This window comes from Ictidomys tridecemlineatus, chromosome 11 (genome assembly GCF_052094955.1).
Source record: "Ictidomys tridecemlineatus isolate mIctTri1 chromosome 11, mIctTri1.hap1, whole genome shotgun sequence".
Classification (NCBI taxonomy): Eukaryota; Metazoa; Chordata; class Mammalia; order Rodentia; family Sciuridae; genus Ictidomys; species Ictidomys tridecemlineatus.
This window is the reverse complement of record NC_135487.1, coordinates 24,340,856-24,363,178: the sequence shown is the minus strand read 5'-3', so window position 1 is coordinate 24,363,178 and position 22,323 is coordinate 24,340,856. Positions and strand designations below refer to the sequence as shown.

General features: G+C 37.5%; 1 protein-coding gene across 1 annotated transcript in view; it reads left to right on the top strand.

The window, feature by feature from the left end:
* Nucleotides 1-20,676, top strand: part of Tmem35b (transmembrane protein 35B) — a 39,306-nt gene extending 18,630 nt beyond the window's left edge. Inside the window, exons 4-5 of the mRNA XM_013362247.4 lie at nt 19,863-19,917; nt 20,501-20,676. Coding sequence (XP_013217701.2) covers nt 19,863-19,906 — 44 coding nt within the window. The 3' untranslated portion in view covers nt 19,907-19,917; nt 20,501-20,676. The remainder of the gene's footprint in view (nt 1-19,862; nt 19,918-20,500) is intronic.
* The last annotated feature ends 1,647 nt before the right edge of the window (nt 20,677-22,323 follow it).

Below are 22,323 nucleotides of genomic sequence, written 5' to 3'. Positions count from 1 at the left end.
AAAATCTGGCTATGTAAAATGTATTTACATTTATGTATTTTTTTCACGAGCAAAACAGAAAAGATGGAAAGTAACAATAAGCAGAAACTAATTAGCAGCGCAATGTCAGAAGTGGAGACGTTTGAGATTCTGTGCTATAATTTATCTTCTGCACTGTGAATTTTAACTAAAACAAGAGGCTGTGCTGAAAACAACATCTCCCTCTGGTCAATTCAGGGGAATGGTCATTCTGAAAAGGCTGCTGCTGTTATCACAAGATGGGATAAGCTTAACCAATCAGGATCAGCTGTTTATGTCCCCTCCTAAAAGAAGTGCTCATAGAAGATATCTATGGCAAATGGAACAGAGGATGTTGTTTAAAGAAGGGTTCCTTCTAATGCTACCTCCTGGCAATGACTGTGATTGGCAGTGACTGGTCAGAGTTGGAACTTCCAAATTGAGTTTATAGCCCATTTTTGTCTAAAATCCCCAGGTGTCAATCACTATTTGCCAAAACAAACAAGCAGAAATAAAGTTGAGTTTCTTTTATTTTATTTAAAAAACAATCAAATGAACATTCTAGGACTGAAACAACACAATATCTGAAATTAGAAATACATTACACGGGTTTAACAGCAGACTAGACATAGATTACAAAATCATTAGAAAACATCCAAACAGAATACAAAGGGAATAACGAACAAGTTTTAAAAATAGAGCATAAAATTCAAATGAAATCAATCAAAATACCTACATGATTTTAATTGTAATACCAGAAGAAAAGAGTAAGAAAATGGAATGAAGGTCATAATTAAAGAAATAAGGGGGCTAGGATTGTGGCTCATGCTTGTCTTGCATGTGTGAGGCACTGGGTTCAATCCTCAGCACCACATAAAAATAAATAAACAAAATAAAAGTATTTGTTCATCTATGACTAAGAGCCAAGAATTTTTCAAAACTAATGAAAGGCATTGATCCACAGAGTCAAGAGCTCTCATGAAACCCTTCTAGGATAAAACAAAATAGAGTAACAAACCAAACCAACCAACCAAAAATCTCATAGGAATATCATAAACAATTAAAATCCAAAACTATTAGGAAATCTTAAAATCATCTAGAAGATGATTTTACAGTCAAAGAAACAATAATAAGATTGGTAAATACTTTGTGAAAACTATAAGACAATGGAATTACATATCTGAAGTGCTGAGAGGGAAAAACAAATAAACTTGGCAATGCAGAAAAAATAATAAAAATAAATGTGAAATAAAAATTTCTTCAAAAATAAAAATAAAATTAAAAAATAGGAGCTGGAGTTAGAGAGATCAGGGATAAACTCCTAGTTCTATTATATTTCCACCCTTAGAAAAGTATTGCCCCTCTACATGCCCAAAATAAAAATAGAAATAAAAAATAAATGTGAAAGAAAAAATTTATTCAGAACAGCTGACAGTCATCACTAGTAGATCTGCAATATAATAAAAACTAACTTAAGGGGCTGGGGATGTGGCTCAAGCGGTAGCGCGCTCGCCTGGCATGCGTGTGGCCCGGGTTCAATTCTCAGCACCACATACAAACAAAGATGTTGTGTCCCCTGAAAACTGAAAAAGGAAAAAAAAAATAATAACTTAAGGTAGACTGTAGTAAATCAAGAATGTATATTGTAATTTCTAGCATAAACAGAAAGAAGTATAAAAGAACCTATCAAAGTTAGTAGAAGTGAAGAAATTAAGAACACCTGATTAATTCAAACATAAGCAAGAAAGAGACATAAAAGACAAACAAAAGATAAAACAAATATCAAAATGGTAGATTTAAGCCAAACTGTAACAGTAATAACATTAAGAGTAAGAGAATTGGGGGCTGGGATTGTGGCTCAGCAGTAGATTGCTCACCTAGCATGTGTGAGGCCCTGGGTTTGATCCTTAGCACCACATAAAAACAAATAAATAAAATAAAATAAAATATATTGAGCCCAACTGCAACTAAGAAATAAATATTTTTTAAAAATAAACAAGTAAACAAATAAATAAAATAAAGCTATTGTGTCCATGTACAACTAAAAAATAAATATTAAAAAAAGAGTAAGTGAATGGAACAAATTAAGAGACAACACTGGTATAGTTAGATAAAAACCAAAATCAATGATTTGTTTCTTATGAGATAGATGTATTTTATATAAAATGATGAAGAAAGGTTGAAAATAAAAACATGGAAAAGATATACTATGTAAATACTGAAAGAAAACTGGTGCAGCTATATTAATATTAGACAAAGTAGACTTTGAATCAAGAAGTATTAGAGAGACATTGCTGAATGATTAAACAGTCAGTTCAAAAGGTATATATGGGTAGTAAGGTGGCACATGCCTGTAATCCCAGTGACTTGGGAGGCTGAGGCTGGAAGACTTTGAGTTTAAAGCCAGCCTAGCAATGTACTGAGACCCTGTCTTAAAATAAAAAGAGCTTGGTATGTAGCTCAGTGGGATTGAAATAAATAAACAAATAAAATAAAAAATAAGTAAACAAATGAGGATAGCTCAGTGGTAGAGTGCTCTTGGATTCAATCCTCAGAACTGGGGGAAAAATGACATACATAACAAACCTAAAGTAATAAGCAATATTAAGGTTTAGATATGAGGTGTCCCCCTAAAGCTCATGTATAAGTGCAAAAAAGTTTAGAAGTGAAATGATCAGGTAATGAAAGCCTTGACCTAATCATAATCAGTACATTAATCTACTTGAATGGATTAGCTGGGTGGTAACTGTAGACAGGTGGGGTGTGGCTGGAAGAGGAGGGTACCTGGGAGCATGACTTTGGGGCTTGTATTTTGTTCCTGGTAAGTGAATCTCTGTTTCCTGTTGCCCTGTCCTGAGCTGCTTTCCTTCTCCACACTCTTCTGCCATGATGTTCTGCCTCACCTTGGGCACAGAGCAATGGAATTGGCTGTCTATGGACTGAAACCATGAACCCCAAAGAAACTTTTCCTCTTCTACGTTGTTTAGTTAGGTCTTTTTGTCACAGTGGCAGAAAAGGTTGACAAGGCAGAAAGGCTGACTTACACATGCAGCTAAGAATACATTGTAAAAATACATTTAAAAAAAAAAAGAGTTGGGCTGGGGATGTGGCTCAAGCGGTAGCGCGCTCTCCTGGCATGCGTGCGGCCTGGGTTGGATCCTCAGCACCACATACAAACAAAGATGTTGTGTCTGCCGAAAACTAAAAAAAATAAATATTAAAAAAATTCTCTCTCTCTCTCTCTCTTTAAAAAAAAAAAAAAAAGAGTTAACAGTACTTAAAGTGGGAATAGACAAAGCAAATCCACAGCCAGACTGGAGATTTAGCGAATTTCTCACAGAAACAGAACACACAGATAAAACTGTGAGTATAAAATATTTTAACAATATGTTTAATCAATTGGATCTAACTGACATTTATCCTACATTATGAACAACAGCACTCTTATGAAGTATACAGAACATTCACCACATAATATGCTATGAAACAAATCTTAGCAACTTTCAAAACTTGGGTTGGGGGTGTAGCTGGGGTGGGTAGCTCAGTAGTAGAACTCTAAACTAGCATGAGGAGGCCATGGGTCCAATCTTCAACAGAGAATCAAGCCCGATTCTCTGACCACGGGGAATTATTATGTCAAAATCAATAATAGAAAGATAGCCAGACCTAGTGGCTCACGCCTGTAATCCCAGCAACTTGGGAGGCTAAGGCAGGAGGATCATGAGTTCAAAGCCAGCCTCACCAAAAGCAAGGCACTAAGCAACTTGGTGAGACCCTGCCTCTGAATAAAATACAAAATAGATCTGAGATTTGGCTCCGTGGTTGAGTGCTCTTGAATTCAATCCCTGGTACCCACCCCCAAAATAGAAAGATAAATAGAAAAATCCTCCAAATATTTGTATTTTAAGCAATTTGCTAAAACCATCTATTGGCCAAAGGAGGAATCACAAAATAAATTATAATTTTTGAACATCAATTATATCTCATGATATCTTACTAGACAGGTAAAGTAATGCTTAGAGAATTTTATATTTAAATAAGTATATCAGAAAATAAAGTTTAAAAACAAGTGATGTAAACTTCAATCCCAAGAAGCTATAAAAGGAACAAATTAAACCTAAGAAAAGCAAAGGAAAAGAAACAGTAAAGAATAAGAGCAAAAATCAATGAAATTGAAAGCAAGTATAAAGTGATAAAATCAACAAAATCTAAAGTTGGGTCTTTGAAAAAAATAATAAAATTGATAAATGACTAGCAAAATTGATGAATATAAATAAGGGTAAGAAACTAAATTATCAATATAAGTAACAAAAGAAAGGATTTTTTAAGTGAGAAAATTAATACAGCAAATATTTTGAAGATAATATATCTGAAAATAGGCAAATAATCTGAAAGATAAAATTTACCAATTCATATATTTATGTAGTTATTATTACTTATATATTAATATATAATTATTTATTATTTATGTTATATATTTATATTATTTATATATTAATGCATATTTATTGTTATTATATTTTTAATATATATTTTGTCATGACATGATTCCATAATGAAAACCTTACCATATAGTTCCAAGCCTAGATGGGTTCACTGGAGAAAATCTTTAAAACCTAAGAAAACAGAAATAACTAATAACCAAACACTCTTCCCAGGGATAGAAAAAGAGTTATCACTTCCTAATTTCTTTTATGAGTACAGCATAACAATGATAACAATGATACCTGAGAACATTACAAGAAAGGAAAATTATAGGCTAATGTCTCTCATGAATATAGCTACAAAAAACCCTAAATAGGATTATGACAGATTGATTTGTATGATATATAAAAAGGATACTACATCACAAATAAGGATTGATGACTACAGTTCAAGTTGTGGTTTAACATTTAAAAATTAGTCAATATATTTTGCCACATTTGCATAATTAAGAAAAACTAATATACAGAAAAAGCATTTAATAATGTTCAACACTAATTCATGACAAAATGTCTAAGCATGTGAGGAATAAGAGGGGATTCCTCATTTTGATAAAATACTATTTTCTCCAAAATTCTAAGCTAATATCATTCTTTTTTTTTAACATTTTAGTTGTAGTTGGACACAATACCTTTATTTTTATTTTTATGTGGTGCTGAAGATCGAACCCAGCATCCTGCATGTGCTAGGCGAGTGCTCTATCGCTAAGCCAAAACCCTAGCCCCTAATATTATTCTTAATTATGAAATTTGAATCCTTTACTCCTGAGATCAGATCCAGACATCAGCTATCTCTATGTCATTGGCATTTTACTGGAGTTTCTAGCCAGTGCATTGAGAAAGAAAAGGAAATAAAATTTTGAAAGATTGGAAAGGAAGAAATAAAACTGTCAATATTTGTAGCTAGATGATCATATGCAAATCCAAAGAACTGACGAACAATTAGTATTCAAGAATGAATTTACCAGGATCATGGGATAGAAGATCAATATGCAAAAACACTAATGTATCTAAATAATAACAGCAAACAATTGGAAAAGAAAATAAAATTAGTTTCCACAGTGAGTGTATACACCTACACAAACACACACACACACAAATCCTATGAATAAATCCAATGAAAGTGTTCAAGCCCTCTAAACTAAAAACTACATAATATTTAAGATATTCTAAAAGAAAATCTATGTGACTGAAGGGATCTACCATATTCATGGATTGGAAATCTCAGAGTTGTCAAAATGCCAGTTCTTCTCAAAATGACCTATAGATTTAATACAATCTCTGTAACAATCCTAATGAACTCTTTTTTTGTGGAAATCTACAAACTAATTCTAAAATTCATATAGAAATATAAAGGAACTATAATAGCCAAGGCAGTCTTAACAGAGGAACTAATTCAGAGGACTTCTACTTCCAGATATCAAGACAGGATTAGGGCTATAGTTCAGTGATAGAGAAATGCCTAGCCTGCATGGAGCTCTGGGTTTTATCCCCAGCCTTGCAATAAATAAAAAATAAAATGTGTGTGTGGGGGTGCGCGTGCGCATTTGTGCACGCGGGTATATATATGTCTATTTTAAATTTAATACTTGATTCAATTTGTAAATATTGAACAACAGTTTTCTTTTCTTGAAATGCCTTTGTATGATTTTGGCAGTAATGTTGGTTTTATAAACAACCTGGAAATTATTCTTGTGTAGGATAGTTTCATTTCTTCTTTGATGTTTGTAGAATCTCCTAGTTCTCCTTACTGCTTCTAACCAAGATACACAAAGAGACTTGATTGCTTTGTCATCTGACCAGATGCATGTTTTTCCCTGCAGGCTTGAACCCAAGCCCAGTGTTTGAATATTCCTAGAAACTGATATATTTGTATAGGTTGTTACCTGAAATTCAGAAAGATCATGAATGCTGTTAAACATGTTAAAACCTAGCTCTACCCTGAGCTTAATTTCTTAAGCCCTTATACTAACACCATAGACTGAACCTCTCTTTGCAGACACTCCTCAGTAGAATATCGATTTTTCTGGCTGTCCAATGAAAAGATATGGGCAACATTTTTTTAAAAAATTTGTTTTAGTTGTAGATGAACATACAGTATCTTTATTTATTTTTATGTGGTGCTGAGGATCAAACCCAATGCCTCACACATGTGAGGCAAGTGCTTTACCACTGAGCTACAGCCCCAGCCCAACACTTTTTTTTTTTTTTGTACTGAGGATTGAACCTAGGGTTCCTGATCACCAGTAGATATTTTATTATTTATTTATATCCCTTTTATTATTTAATTATTTATTTTGGGTGGGGATGTTGGGGATTGAACTCAGGGGCACTCAACCACTGAGCCACATCCCCAGCCCTATTTTGTATTTTATTTAGAGACAGGGTCTCATGGAGTTGCTTAGCGCCTCACTTTTGCTGAGGTTGGCTTTGAACATGCAATCCTCCTGCCTCAGCCTCCTGAGCCTCTGGGATTGCAGGCAGGAATGCACCACTGCACCTGGCTGTTTATTTTTTATTTTATATTTTGAGGCAGGGTCTTGCTAAGTTGCTGAGGGATTCACTAAGTTGCCAAGGCTGGCCTTGAACTTGTGATTCTCCTGCTTCAGCTTCCATTGTCACTGGGACTATAGGCATGTGCCACCATGCCCAGTTGTTCTTTTTCTTGATTATGGTTGGTTACAGGAATGTATTTACTTTTCGACATAACCATTGAGTGTTACACTTAAAATTTATGCACTATGTGTAGGCATACTTAGTTATGTACAATGTAACTGCAATTCAATAAACTTATTTAAACTTAAAAATTAGTTTATTAAACATTTTTAATTAATCTTCACTAAGAAAAATGCACTTTTCGTGCTGGGCTGTGGCTCAGTGGCAGAGCACTTGCATAGCATGGGCGAGGCACTGGTTTCAATTCTCAGCACCACATATATATAAATAAATAAAATAAAGGTCCATCAACATCTAAAAAAAAGAAAAATGTACTTTTAAGTGTGCTTTTGAAACAGGGTTTTGATCATTTAAAGGTAACAGATTGCCACAGCTGGGTATGAACTAAGGATCCTGTCTGAGAGAGGTATGGCAAATCCTCCTCCTTTTGCCTCCATTTATGATTCACACAAGAAGAATGAAGAGGAGTCCTGAATTCTTCCAAGATGTGTTGGCTGGTGGACTGGGCTGATCCCAAACAAAGTCTAATGTCAGAGAAAGGAGACCAGAGTCATGGAAGGAGAATTTGCTATACATGGAAGAAGGAGTTGAGTATATGGACCAACTCTAGCAATAGATGCCAAGTAATGCTTCGAGCTACATAACAGGGGACTGGCACAGAAGCTAATCCTGGTCTAGCCCTCTCGTGGTTGATATGTACCCAGGGAAACATGGATTATGAGTTTGAATTAGATAGTTAAACAATGGATCTCTAAAATATCATGGGGCTCAGTCAATCTTGCTATGACGCCTCCCTTCTCTTTCACTGAACATTCCTCAGAAGAGTCCCTTTCTTACTTCTAAAAAGACAGGGATTTTCTAGCTTGAATGCAATGCAGTCTCTGAGTTTCATTGGCCTTCGGGCTACGGCTGAATTCCAGCTCCACCAGCACATGGCACAGCTGAGTTCCTGCTTCACTGGTTCCTAGTGATGGTGGTGATGAAAACATCAGCAGGAATGGAATTTGAGCAGGAGTATGACTCTGTGGAATCATTAGGGCCTAAGGTTATGGAGTCCCTGCTTGGACGTCCTGGCAATGAGAAAAAGAACGATATTAACTAACAGCTCAAGCAATTTTACCCCAGGACCTCTCCAGCTGAGCATAACACAGAAAATGCATGCTCTCCATTTCACAAGAGATAACTTTAATCTCAGGCATCAGGCCAAAGCAGCAGCATTTCAATTCCACTAATGATGGCACATGGCAATGATGGGAGTCCACTGCCAGTGTGGAGTGGTCCTTCCATGAATGATTGAGTTCTGAGCCTGCAGATTTCTGGCTTGGCAGGCCATGGCTAAAGCCCCTACATTTTGCTTACTTGCAAAAATTCTGGATTTTAAGCTACCAAGATTAAGTTGGGAGTGTTAGTGGAAAACAGTTGTATTCATTAACTGGCGAAGTCTGTGATCTCTGATTACCTTTGTGAGATTTTAGAAATATTTCAGAATGAAGGTCTAGGATGCAAGAAGTAATGAAGAAAAATAAAATAGTAAATATGTGGATACATATAAATAAAACTTCACTGCGTAAAACAGTAATAAAGTCTGGTGGGTTTTTTCAAAGATTAAATTAAAACACATGGCAACAATCACACACACACACACTCACACTCACACACATTCCCATAGCCAGTATTGCTTTATGAGGTCAGTTGACAGCTTATGTATTGCTGCTTTGAAGGCAACCTGTCTCTTCTTCTCTGATTGAGTTTTCTTTCCTCCCTCCTTCCTTCCCTTCCTTCCTTTTTTCCTTCCTTCCTTCCTTCCTTCCTTCCTTCTCCTCCTCCTACTCCTTCTTTAAAAAACCCACAACTTATTATTTATTTATTTACTTATTTATGTAGTGCTGAGGATCAAACTCAGTGCTTCACACATGCTAGGCAAGCACTCTACCAGAGCCCCAGCCCCAGCCTTGCTTTGCAGTTTTAATATGATCTTGTAGGTGTGGCTTTCTTTTTAATTTTTCTGCTTGAAGTTTTTTGGAAATCTGTAGTTTGACATCTTCATCAATTCTGGAAAACCATCAGTCATTATCTCTCTATTTTGCCTCTGTCCCATTCTCTCCCTCTGCTTTTGGGTTTTGTCTTGGATGTGTGTTGGGCCATCTCATATTACCCTTGATCTTTCTTAATGTCTTCCACAGATCTTTATCCCTCTATAATGTTTCCTGGGCATTTTTCAGCTCTATCTTCCTGTTCACTGATTCTATTAGTACTTGCCTTCGGTTGGCTTTTAAACTCATTTATTGAGTTTCTAATTTTAGTTATTATATTTTTCATTTCTTGAAGTTATTTTTAGTCCCCTTTCCTATCTGGTTGGTTGTTCTTTAAAATTTCTCATATTTCAAATTGGTCTTTTATTTTTTTAATGGACCTGAGATACACAGAACTGGATCAGTCATAATTCTTGGTCTACGGTTCATGCTTATCACTGGACATGAACCCCTTGCTTTCTGTGTGAATGTTATGTATGTATTTATAAAAGAATATAATGAGTACTGCTCAACCTGAAAGCTACAAGAGCTATTTCTCTGCTCTTCCCATCCAATGACTGTTTTTGCTCTTTCCAAATTTGTGATTATTGTTCTCTTCCTTGTGCATAGAGTTATTCAACATGCCTGAATATATGTTCAGTTTTTGTCATTTTTGAACTGAATGAAAAAAATATTATGGTACATATAATTTAGGGGATGTTAAAAATACTCAATGCTATATTAACTAAAATGTATCCCTATTTTTGCATGCTTTATGTAATATTCCATTGTGTGACTATTTTATGATGATTTTAGCCCTTCTGTTAGTAGACATTTTGCTTGTTTCTATTTCTTTCCTACTGCAAACAGTGTTACTATATATATTCTTGTGTATATCTCATGATAAATAATATGAGCAGGAGTTTCCACTTGGTATGTAACTAGGAGTGTCATGCTGAGTTGTAATATATGTAGGGCTATTGCTAGCTAATACATACCAGCAGAACTACAGGCTAGCACACAGTTTGATTGGTTAAACATCTGTTCTGATTGATTAGCAGCATGTATTGGTTATTAATACTTTGAATATTATCCTATAAATATCAAACTTTTCAAACCAATGCTGAATTATTTAAAAATAGGTGTTCTAATTTATACCTGTACCAGATGTGTGTAAGAGATCCTATTGATTCACATTCTAATACTTGGAATGGTCAGATTTTCAATTTTTTGTGAATCTAATGGTATGCATTAGTATCTCATTGTGGTCTTAATTTGTGTTTCCCTAGTTACTAATAGTCCATATGTGTTTCCTGTAAGAATTCCCTGCTCATATGTGTTGCTCATGTAACATGTCTTTTTTTTTTTTTTTTTTTTTTGGGTACTGAGGACTGGACTCAGGGGCACTTGACCACTGAGCCACATTCCCAGCCCTATTTTGTATTTTATTTAGAGACAAGGTCTCACTGAATTTCTTACTGCATTGCTTTTGCTGAGGCTGGCTTTGAACTTGCAATCCTCCTGCCTCAGCTTCCTGGGCTGCTGGGATTACAGGTGTGTGCTACTGCACCTGGCCAAGTAACATGTATTTTTTAAAACTGATTTTGAGGAATTCATATAGAGAAATAAACAATTATTAATACTAATTCTTGGTCAGTTATACATATATTACAAAAATCTTCTCATTTATAGCTTGCCTTTCCCTTTATTTAATATAGTTAAATATATCCATCTTTTTTTTTTTTTTTTTGAGACAGGTGCTCTCTGAGTTTTTTAGGGTCTAGCTAAGTTGCTGAGGCTGGCTTTGAACTTGTGATCCTTCCTCGGCCTCCAGAGCCACTGGGATTACACTGTGCCACCAAGTCCAGCAACACATCTTTTCTTTCTTGGATAGTGCTTTTTTGGTGCTTATTGGTGCTTATTGTTTATAAGAAAATATTTCTAAACCAAGTTCAAAAGGACATTTGCGGGGCTGGGGATGTGGCTCAAGCGGTAGCGCGCTCGCCTGGCATGCGTGCGGCCCGGGTTCGATCCTCAGCAGCACCACATACCAACAAAGATGTTGTGTCCGCCAAGAACTAAGAAAAAATAAATAAATGTTAAAATTCTCTCTCTCTCTCTCTCTCTCTCTCTCTCTCTCTCTCTCTCTCTCTCTGTCCCCCTCTCTCACTCTCTCTTTAAAAAAAAAAAAAAAAAAAAAAAAGGACATTTGCCAGGTGTGGTGGTGTATACCTGTAGTCCAGCTACTTCAGAGGCTGAGACAGAAGGATCCCTTGAGCCCAGGGGTTTGAGGCCAGCCTAGGCAACACAGAAAGACCTCATCTCTTAAAAAACAAAAAAGGATATTTACCTAAACTTTTGTGATGGATAATTTTATGTCAACATAACTGGGCCTTGGAGTGCCTAAATATTTGGTTAAACATTATTTCTGGTATGTTTGTAAGGGTGTTTCTGGATGAGATTAAAATTTGAATCATAAACTGAATACAGCAAATGGCTCTCCCTAGTGTGGGTGGGCCTCATCCAACCCATTGAAGGCCTAAGGAGAATAAAAAGGCTAAGAAAGAATTCTTTCTCCCTGGGCATGTTGGCATACCCTTGTAATCCCAGCAATTTGGGAGCCTGAGGCAGGAGGATGGAGAGTTCAAAGCCAGGATCAGCAGATTAGCAAGGCATTTAGCAACTCATGAGACTGTGTCTCTAAAAAAAATATTAAAAAAAGGGCTGTGGGTCAGTGGTTAAGCACCCCAGGGTTCAATCCCTGCTACAAAAAAAAAAAAAAAAAAAAAAAAAAGAAAGAAAAAAAATCTTTCTCTCTACCTGTCTTTAAGCTGGGACACGGGTCTTCTGTTTTTGAACTGAGAATGAAATGATACTAAGAGCTCTCTTGAGTCTCCAGTTTGCTTAGTACAGATTCTAGGACTTCTCAGCCTCCATAGTCGTGAGAGCTAAATCCTTATCATCTATCTATCCATTCATTCATCTGTCTACACACACACACACACACACACACACACACACACACACACACACACACCATTGCTTCTATTTCTCTGGAAAACCAGATTAATAAATTTCTATTAAGAACTTTGCATTTGACATTTAATTCATTAACCTGACCCAACTGGAGTTGAATTGTATATTGTGTGAAGTAGGGACCCAATTAATTAATTTTCCAAATGGATAATCATTTGTCCTCCTTTTTCTACTTATCTGCAATGGCCTCTCTGTCATACATCCAAAGTTTCATATATAAATCTGTTTTGAGCTCTCTAGTCTATTGTACTGATCGTTTTGTCTCTCCCAGCTAGCACAGACCACATGGTCTTGATGCTATATCTTCTGATATGTGATAGGGCAAATGACACCTCTTTAGTCTCCAGAAGTATTTAGAGTAATTAATGAGATCTCTTAGTACCCAGTGTGAAGCTTTTAATACCATTTCAAATTAAAAGCAACCTGGATTTTTTGAAGAATGGCTATTTTCAGGTCTGGTACAGCAAATGACAAAATGAGTTGAAATATTTTCTTATATTATGAAGCAAAGAAATTACCAAATGTTTCTGAGTGTGTGAAGGACCCAGCAGCCAACTTAAAGACACTACCTTTGGCCATAAATGGGGAAAATAGAGCATAAGTAGAATTGAAGCCGAGCATTAAGGAGGTTTTCTTTCATTACTGTGAGTTTGGCTATCAGCAAGAGGGCCTTGGGGCAGCTACCCCCTCTAGCCTATCTATTGTGTAATATGTCAGGAACTGCACACTGGTAAACTATTCAGTGACAATAATAGCCCAAGGAAATAATAATCTTTGTTCTTGAGTTGGGCAGAACTGAAAAACATCTCCTGACTAGGCGATTAGGATCAGATATGCATCATCTGGCCCATCCAACGTGAGGAGGCACCCACCAGTCTGGTTACCCATCACATACTGTAAGGAGGTTATATAAACCACTCTGAAATCAGCTTCCTAGCAAGATGAATTCTGTCCCAAGAATCCTCTGTCTTCCTGTCTAGCTGGATTTTCAAATAAAGTTGACTTCCTTACCTGAACAACTTATTTTATTTTATTTTGGTACTAGGGATTGAACCCAGGGGTGCTTAACTGCTGAGCCACATCCCCAGCCCTTTTTAATATTTTATTTAGAGAAAGGATCTTGCTAAGTTACTTCAGGCCTCACTAAGTTTCTGAGGCTGGCTGGGAGTTTGTGATCCTCCTGCCTCAGCCTCCCAAGCCACTGGGATTACAGAGTACCATGCCTAGCAACAACTTATTTTTTATGTAATTGGCCTGTTGTATGGTGAGCAGTTGGGCTTGGGTCCCATAATGGAATAAAAGCTTCAATGGATCAAAATATACCCAATACATTTAAAATGATACTTAAAAAAGCCCTTATTACTCTATAGCCTATATCCCCTCTTTGGAATATGCTAGGGAACCAAGTTGTTATTTTTATTTTATTTGGGGTTAAAAAGGACATCATAAAGTACATGTTAAATGTTTATAATTTTTATCTTTTTTTTCAGTTGTAGATGTACACAATTCCTTTGTTTTATTTTTATGTGGTGCTAAAGGATGGAACTCAGTGCCTCCTCACACATGCCAGGCAAGTTGTTCTCCACTGAGCCACAACCCCAGCCCCTAGAATTTTTATCTTTGTTGCTATTACTTTTGTTTTGAAACAGATTATGCTGTGTTGTTCAGGCTGCCCTCGAACTTCTGGGCTCAAGCAATCCTTCTATCTGTCTCCTGAGTAGCTGGACTGTATAGGCCTGCACTATTATGCCCAGTATATAGATTTTAATAAATATAATGTAAAGTTTGATTTTTTTCTTATGTGTATGTGGTACCTGGGGTTGAACCCAGGAGCCCTGCTGAGTTACATCCCCAGCCCTTTTAATTTTTTGAGACAGGGTCTCACTAAATTGCCCAGGTTGGCCTTGAACTTGTGACCCTCCTGCCTAAGCCTGGAGAGTAGCTGAGATTTCAGGCAAGTGCCATTATTCCAGGCTTAAAGTAAAATCCTAGAGGTAAGATCGATGAGAATTTTACTTTTATATACATCCAAAAGAAGACATAGAACAATATTTTTCAAAACTTTATGGGCATGGAATCATCTGTTGAATTGGTTAACATGTAAATGGATTCAGTAGGTCCATGCTGGGATTTCAGATTCTGTATTTCTTTCTTTCTTTTTTTAAAAAAATATTTATTTCTTAGTTGTAGGTGGAGACAATACCTTTATTTTATATTTTATGTGGTGCTGAGAATTGAACCCAGTGCCTCAAGCATGCCAGGTGAGCGCTCTACCACTGAGACACAAACTCAGCCCCAGATTCTGCATTTCTAACAAATCCTGGGTGATGCTTGTGAACCCCACTTTGTGAAGCTAGGATATATGATTCTATGTAGAATATAACAGGAGTTCTTCTTTTTTTAATATTTATTATTTAGTTGAACACAATACCTTTATTTCACTTATCTATTTTTATGTGGTGCTGAGGATCGAACTCAGGGTCTCGCAAGTGCAAGGCCAGCACTCTACCACTGAGCCACATCCCCAGGCCCAGGAGTTCTTCTTCTTCTTCTTTTTTTTTTTTTAAAAAAATATATTTATTTTTTAGTTGTAGTTGGACACAATACCTTTATTTCACTTATTTATTTTTATGTGGTGCTAAGGATCCAGGGTTTCGCATGTGCTACCGCTGAGTCACATCCCAAGCCCAGGAGTTCTTCTTTTTATTGTTGCATGATTTTTCTACTATACCATGATTTCATAATTTATTGACTTATTTTCCCCATTGGTAGACATATTTGTTTTTTCCATCATGGGGCTATTGTGAAATAAGTTGCTATGGATATTCTTGTACCTGTCTTTTGGTAGACATATGCATTCAATTTGAGGAGTATGTTTCTAGGAGTAGAATTGCCGAGTCATAGGGTAGGCACATGTTTAGCTTTAGTAGGTGCTGCCAGTATACCAAAATTGTGGTACCATTACACTCTTACCTGCAATGTATAGTTGCTTCCCATTTTACCAATACTTGGTACCACTGATCTTTGTAAATTGTAGCATTCTGTTGGATGTATGGTGGGATCCTACTTAGATTTTAAATTCAATTTCTTTCATGAGTAATACTATTGAACACCTATTTTTATGCTTATCAGCCAGTTGTTGATCCTCTTTTGAGAAGGTTCATTTAAGGTTTTTTGCTCATTGCAATTTTGAACTTGTTTCCTAATGGTTTGTGGGTGTTCTTGATATATTCTGGACATTAGTTCTTTATTTTTTTAAATTGGTGCACTATAGTTGTACATATTGTTGGGATTCTTGTTACCTATTTGTGCATGCACACAATGTAACAATACAATTTGGCCAATATCACTGCCTAGCACTCTCCCAACCACAAGACAGGAGTTCTTTAAAAATTTTTTTAGTTGTAGATGGACACAATACCTTTATTTTATTTATTTATTTATTTATATGTGATGCTGAGGATCGGAACCCAGTGCCTCACACATGCTAGGCAAGCGCCCTACCACTGAGCTACAACCCCAGCCCCAGATGAGTTCTTGATTGGATTGTAATTGCAAATATTTTCTCCTGGCCTTTGGTTTTTCACTCTCTTAATGGTTTCTTTTAATGAATATAATTATTTAATTAAAAAATTATTTCTGATACTGGGGATTGAGCCCAGGGCATTTTACCACTGAGCTATATCCCCAACCCTTTTTATTTTCATTTTGAGACAGGCTCTCTCTAGGTTGCTTAGGGGCTTACTAAGTTGCTGAGGCTCCCTCAAACTTGCAATCCTCCTGCCTCAGGTTTCCAAGAGGTTGGGATTACAGGTGTAATGGCTGGCATAATTGTTTAATTTTAATAAATCCAACTTGTCAATATATCCTTATATGGTCAGCACTTTTTGCATCCTGCTTGGGAAATATTTGTCCACTCCAAGGTCATAAAGGTGTTCTCCTGTAGTATTTTCTTGTGGAAGATTTAATGTTTTGCCATTCACATTTGGTCTATGATCTATTTTGAATTGCTTTTTTTGTTTGTTTGTTTTTTATTTTCCTTCCACTTTTTGAGGTCAAGGTTCATTTATTTCCCTCCGATTCATTGCTTTTAAAATTGGAAACTAAAGGAATGAATATTTTTCCTGCTTTTTCTGTATGAACTGTATATTAAGGTAATAAAACAATTGAGGAAGTTTCTCTTTATGGAAGTGTTCCAGCCAATAAATGAAGAGGGAATTATATAATTTGTACACCATTATTTTGCAAACTCTAATGCAAAAAGGAGACATTATAAAAAGAGAGACAACTAGATATGGTGTGTCTACTAATGAAAATATGCAATACCACCTATGAAGAAATTCCTGCTCCAGAATTGAACCAGCATCTGATTGAAGCTCTAGATCTAATTACCCATATATAGAAAATATAGGGGATAAGTTGTGCACAGTGGTGCACACCTATAATCTCAGCTAGTTGGGAAACTGAGGCAGGAGGATACCAAGTTCAAGGCCAACCTGAACAAGACAAATTAAAAAATAGAAAGGACAGGGGATGTAGTTCAGTGGTGGAGTGCTTCTGGGCTCTGTATCCAATAGTAGAAGTAAAAAAGGGGTGGGGACAGAGGGGATAGAGGAAAAACAATAACTCTACAGATAAAATTCAAAATATATAAAATGCTCAGGATAAAAAATCTGACCTCTTCAACAAATAAATTTGCTATTAAAAGAAAAGGAGAGAGGGACTATATATTTTTTTAAAAATAGTTTTTAGTTGTCAATGGATTTTTAAAATTTATTTTTATACAGTGCTGAGGATCAAACCTAGGGCCTCACACATGCCAGGCAAGTGATCTACCACTGAGCCACAACTTCAGCCCCCTAGATTTTTTAAATGGTACCAACTGATTACAATGTATGAAAAATATTAGGGAAATATAACTGAATATTTGATAGGTATTTGATGACTAATGGTAATATGCAATACCACCTATGAAGAAATTCCTGCTCCAGAATTTATTTAGATGTGGTTATGATACTGTATAATGTTTAACAAAATAGTTCTTGTATGTACATACTAAAATATTAATAAAATATTATGTCTAGGCCTTGCTTCAAAATAATATAAAGAGAGTGCAAATAGAAGATATAGATTAAACAATACTGGCTGCAGGTTTATAATCATTGCATTTGGGTAACAGACATATGGTATTATACTATTTTCCCCTTTTTTGTTATATGTTTAAAAATTTTCATGAGAATATTAAAAAGTGTCTTAGTCATTCTTGGCTCTTAACTTTTCCATATTAATTTTAGAATCAGGTAATCATGTAACATGACATTTCAACTGAAATTGCATTAAATCTAGGGTTCAATATGGGAAGAATTACATCCCTATGAAAATTATAGTTTTTTTTTTAATCAATGTGAAATATCTCTTCATTTATTGTCTTTTTTGGGGGTGGTGGTGGTGGTGGTTACCAGGAATTTAACTCAGGGGCACTCAACCACTGAGCCACATCCCCAACCCTATTTTGTATTTTTATTTAGAAAAGGGTCTCACTGAGTTACTTAGCACCTTGCTTTTGCTGGGGCTGGCTTTAAACTTGCAATCCTCCTACCTCAGTCTATCCAGCTGCTGGGATTACAAGCATGTGCCACCACAACTGGCACCATTTATTGTCTTTTTAAATGACATTCAGAGTTTATAGTTCTATGTACCTTTTATTAGATTTGTCATTAAATATCTGACATTGTTGTGGCTATTGTAAATGATGCACTTTAAAACTCACACACATTTAGTTAGAGGTGGTGCCGCACACCCATATTCCCAGCTACTTGGCTGGGATTATAGGTGTGAGGCTGAGACATGAGGATCACAAGTTCAAGGCCAGCCTGGAAAATTCAGTGAGATCCTGTCTTAAAATAAAATAAAATAGGTGGGGATGTAGCTCAGTGGTAGAACACTTATCATGTGTCAGGCCCTTGGTTCGATCCACAGTCCTGCAAAACAAAAGCAAAAACAGGACACAAAAAGGAAGAAAAGAAAAATTACATATTTTAACAAAATAATTTTAGTCAATTAGAAATAAAATGGAACTTTATGTGATTGAGAGGGGTCTCCAAAAACTTTACAGTAAATATCATCCTAAAGGAGAAAAATCAAAAGCACTAAAGTTGGACTGGGGCTGTAGCTCAGTGGCGGAGTGCTTGCGTTGCACTTGTGGGGCACTGGGTTTGATCTTCAGCACCACATAAAAATAAACAAATAAAATAAAGGCATGCTATCCATTTACAACTACAAAATTTTTTTAAAAAGCACTTAAGTTATGGAAATAACTTTTAAAAACTTTTTTTTTTTTAAACCAGCTATCTGGGTATTCCTTAACCCAAGCAAGTTGACACATTAAAATTAACCATCACACTGATTCTTGTTCATGGAGTCAAGTTTTTTTTTTTCCTGTGTTCATTTTCTTTGAAAATTTATCTGTGGAAATAATTTGAGGCCTGAGATGACCATGATTCTTTTAAGAAAGATTTACTTTTGTTTCTGCCAGGCACCTGAGGCACTATCATTCTGGGACCATTTTATACTAATTCTTGGTTTGAGTTTTTCTAGCTCTCCTAGGTCTGCTGAATTGGGCTGCATGTGGTGTGAGACCTAACTTGTAGTTATGAGTCTTCAGGAGGTGATTGTTTCCTCTGACACTCATTGCTATTGCCAACATCAAAACAAGCTATTTTCTTGCAATTTTCCATGTGTAGGGATGGGCTGAGTTTTTTTTCTAGTTCTCTTGTATATTGAGAATATAGCCCCTTGGGGGTTCTAAGTTCTGATTAAGGAATATTTGACCTCCTTGGGCAGATTCTAGGTCTTATCTTTTTTCTCTTATGCCCTAAGAGATCATGACAACTGATGGTAAATTTCATTTGTCATCACATGTTCTTGTATCAGTTATTTATTGCCATGATATTGGTGGCATAACACACCATCCCAAAACTCAGTGACTTAAAGTGACAAGCACTTACTACCGATCAAGAGTTTTCAAATTGGCTTGATGATTCTTCCTACTCAGCTGGCTTCACATGTGTCTACAGTCAGCGTGGCCATAAATATTTCTGCTGCTTGTGGCTGGACTCTGTTGTGTGCTTACAGGTCAGCTGCTCTAGGCTGGCCTTCAGTGTTCTTGGTTGGAATGGTTGGGATGACATGGCTCTTTTCTACCTTGTCACTCATTCTTCAGTAGGCTTTCTTAGGCTTGTTCTCATTGTGGAGGCAGGAGACCAAGAGAAAGAGGAGAGATGTGCAAGTCTTTTAGTGACTAGACTTAGAATTGGCACATTGTGACTTCTTCTACGGTTTATATTGGCCAAATCACGTCAGAAATCCCCCCAGATTCCAGGGGAGGGAAAACAAAGTCCACTTTCAATCAGAGAGTTAGTTACAAAGTCAAATGGCAAAGGACATGAATTCAGGGAGAGGTGGAGAATTGGTGCTCTTTTTGCCACTTATCTGTCATAGCCCCCACTTCTAAAGTTGGCTTCAGTTCCCTTCTTTCTTCTTTGGTTCTGCCTTCATTTAGGTTTAAACTGGAGTGATTCTTATTTTTTTTTTTTGCCAGCACATTGATGTATTTAAGAAGACTTTAAAAAGTCTTATCTATCATTTATCATGTTTTCAGCAGGAGGATCAACCAAGACACTTGGTCTCTGTCATGCTGCTTGATTGACACTTTGGTGAGTTTCTGTCTTTGTACCTCTGCAACTCTCCATCTGAAATTCTCTCTTCCAACCTTTGAGACTCTACTCAAAAGCCTCCTTTATGCTTCTTTGACTGCCTCTCTTCACCTAGACAGAGCTGACTATTGCCTCTAGATTCTAAAAGTATTCTGTGCCCACTTCTGTTAAGTCATAGAATTCCTAATGTAGCAGTCATAAAATACAGAGTCCCTTGTTCAAAAATTATTAAAAATTTGAAGATAATGACAGCAGAGCATTAAAACAAGAGCGTGGTCCTTCTAAGTATGGGGTCCTTTTAAGTAAGAGTTTGACCATAAGTCAAACTCCAGTGAAGCTGGCTCAGATAGTCATTATTGATTAACATCTCCTTTGTCTTTAAGAATCACCAGATGGGTGTTCTTTCTAAGGTAATCCTGTTTGATTAATCATTATATCCCAAGAGGCTAGCAAGGTGCCAGGGATGATCAGTCAATGTTGTTGAAGGAACAAATGAAAACTACATTAGGTTGTCAATTTTATTTTTATTTATTTATTTATTTATTTATTTATTTTATTTATTTTTTTAATATTTATTTTTCAGTATTTGGCAGACACAGCATCTTTGTCTGTATGTGGTGCTGAGGATCGAACCCGGGCCGCACGCATGCCAGGCGAGCGCACTACCACTTGAACCACATCCCCAGCCCAAGATTGTCAATTTTAAAACACAACTCTTTGATAACAGCTTTAAGAGAAAAGTAGAAAAACCATAGCAAATGTCCCATCTATTGTAAGATGCTTTCCAGTTTCAGAATGGTTAACAAAATATACATGTTGGAACTGACAAAGCATGATGGTGTCTTTTAGCATCCTAGATGATGAATTTTTCTCTTTCTTTCTTTCATACTGGCATTTGAACTCAGGGGCACTTTACCACTGAGCCACATCCCCAGCCCTTTTTATTTTTCCTTTTGAGACAAGGTCTTGCTCAGATGCTGAGGCTGGTCTTGAACTTACGGTCCTCCTGCCTCTGCCTCCTGAGTTGTTGGGATTATAGGCATGCACAACCACACCAGGCTAGATGGTGACTTTCTTATACTTCATGGAAAGTAAGATGTTTCTTTCAATTCCAAGGAGTTTCTGGGACTAATTTCCTATCCTATTTTCTCTGACATTTACTCTTTACTGACCGATTCCTGGGCTGGGAACTGTAGCCTTAGCACATGATTCAAGGGACAATGTCCTATATTGTAGGGTAGGATAGTTGAACAAACTGCTAATCTCCCACTAAGATTTCTCAGTTTCCTTTGAGAGAAGGAGTCTCTAAGCTCCTTTATGTAATGTTGCACCTTTCAACATCTCCCTGGGACTTGGCTCCCAGTTCTAACTCTTTAGGGCCTGTGGCTTCTACTTTCTGTACCTCAGTTTGCCGTTTTATACAGGAATAAGAACCAGTGACTCCAAACGGATACGGAGAGAAAGGAGGTGTTATGGGGAGCACTGAATCAGAACAACTCCAGGGTCTCTCTCCAGAGCGATGCTCCGTCTCCCAAGCCTTTCAAACCCATGCCTCAACAGTTCAAGTTTTCAAAACCAGAAAAGGTGGAGGAAGAGGGCTTTAAGGACGCACACGGCCCTCCACCCCAACTTTCACACCCACCCAAGAAAGTCAGAATCCAGAGCCAGCCCCTCCTCCACATCTTCAGCCCCTCCCCCTGCGGCTCCCCCCACGAGGCCCCCTCCCCCCCATTACAGCATCGTTCTGGGCGCCAAGACGGATTCTAGCCAGGGACTGCTGCAGTCAGCTCTCCGCCTCTCCTGGCTCCTGCAGCTTATGTACTGGCTCTGCAGCCACCGGCTGTGCTTCGGACAGTTCCCTTTCCCTCTCCCACCCCGCCCCCGCCATGGCACAGCCCCTGGCTCTGGGCCCAGAGGTGGGCGGGCACAGTGGGTACGGGTGGGGGCCCCAGCAGAGACCGCAGGTATAGCGGGGTTCTCCTTCTACATTGGGGATGCCTCCACTGTGCGGAGTGTAGGTGGGGGACGCCTGTCAGTGGCCCTGAGACCGGGCACAGCGCCTCATCTTGGCAGGGCTGGGGCAGAAGAGGGGGGCTTCCTGAACCAAGCCCAAGTGCTGAAGTCGGGGAGCAGACCTGGAAAACCCGAAGGAGTGTCTCCTAAGGGGACGTGTCAGGATGGGGGCTATGTGTGACATTCAGAGTGTGACTATGCCTCAGTGGGGCAGGAGACCTTGAATGTGAGACTGTGACTGTCTCCCCAACCGCCCGGCTCTGGGCTTAGGTCCCTGTGCCTAAATCGGCTGTGCGTGGCAGTGACACTGTTATGTGCCCGTTTTGGGTCCTCGGTGGACACTGCTCCCGCGGCCCCCAGTGAGCGGGATCTTATTGGCACCCTCGGCTGGGC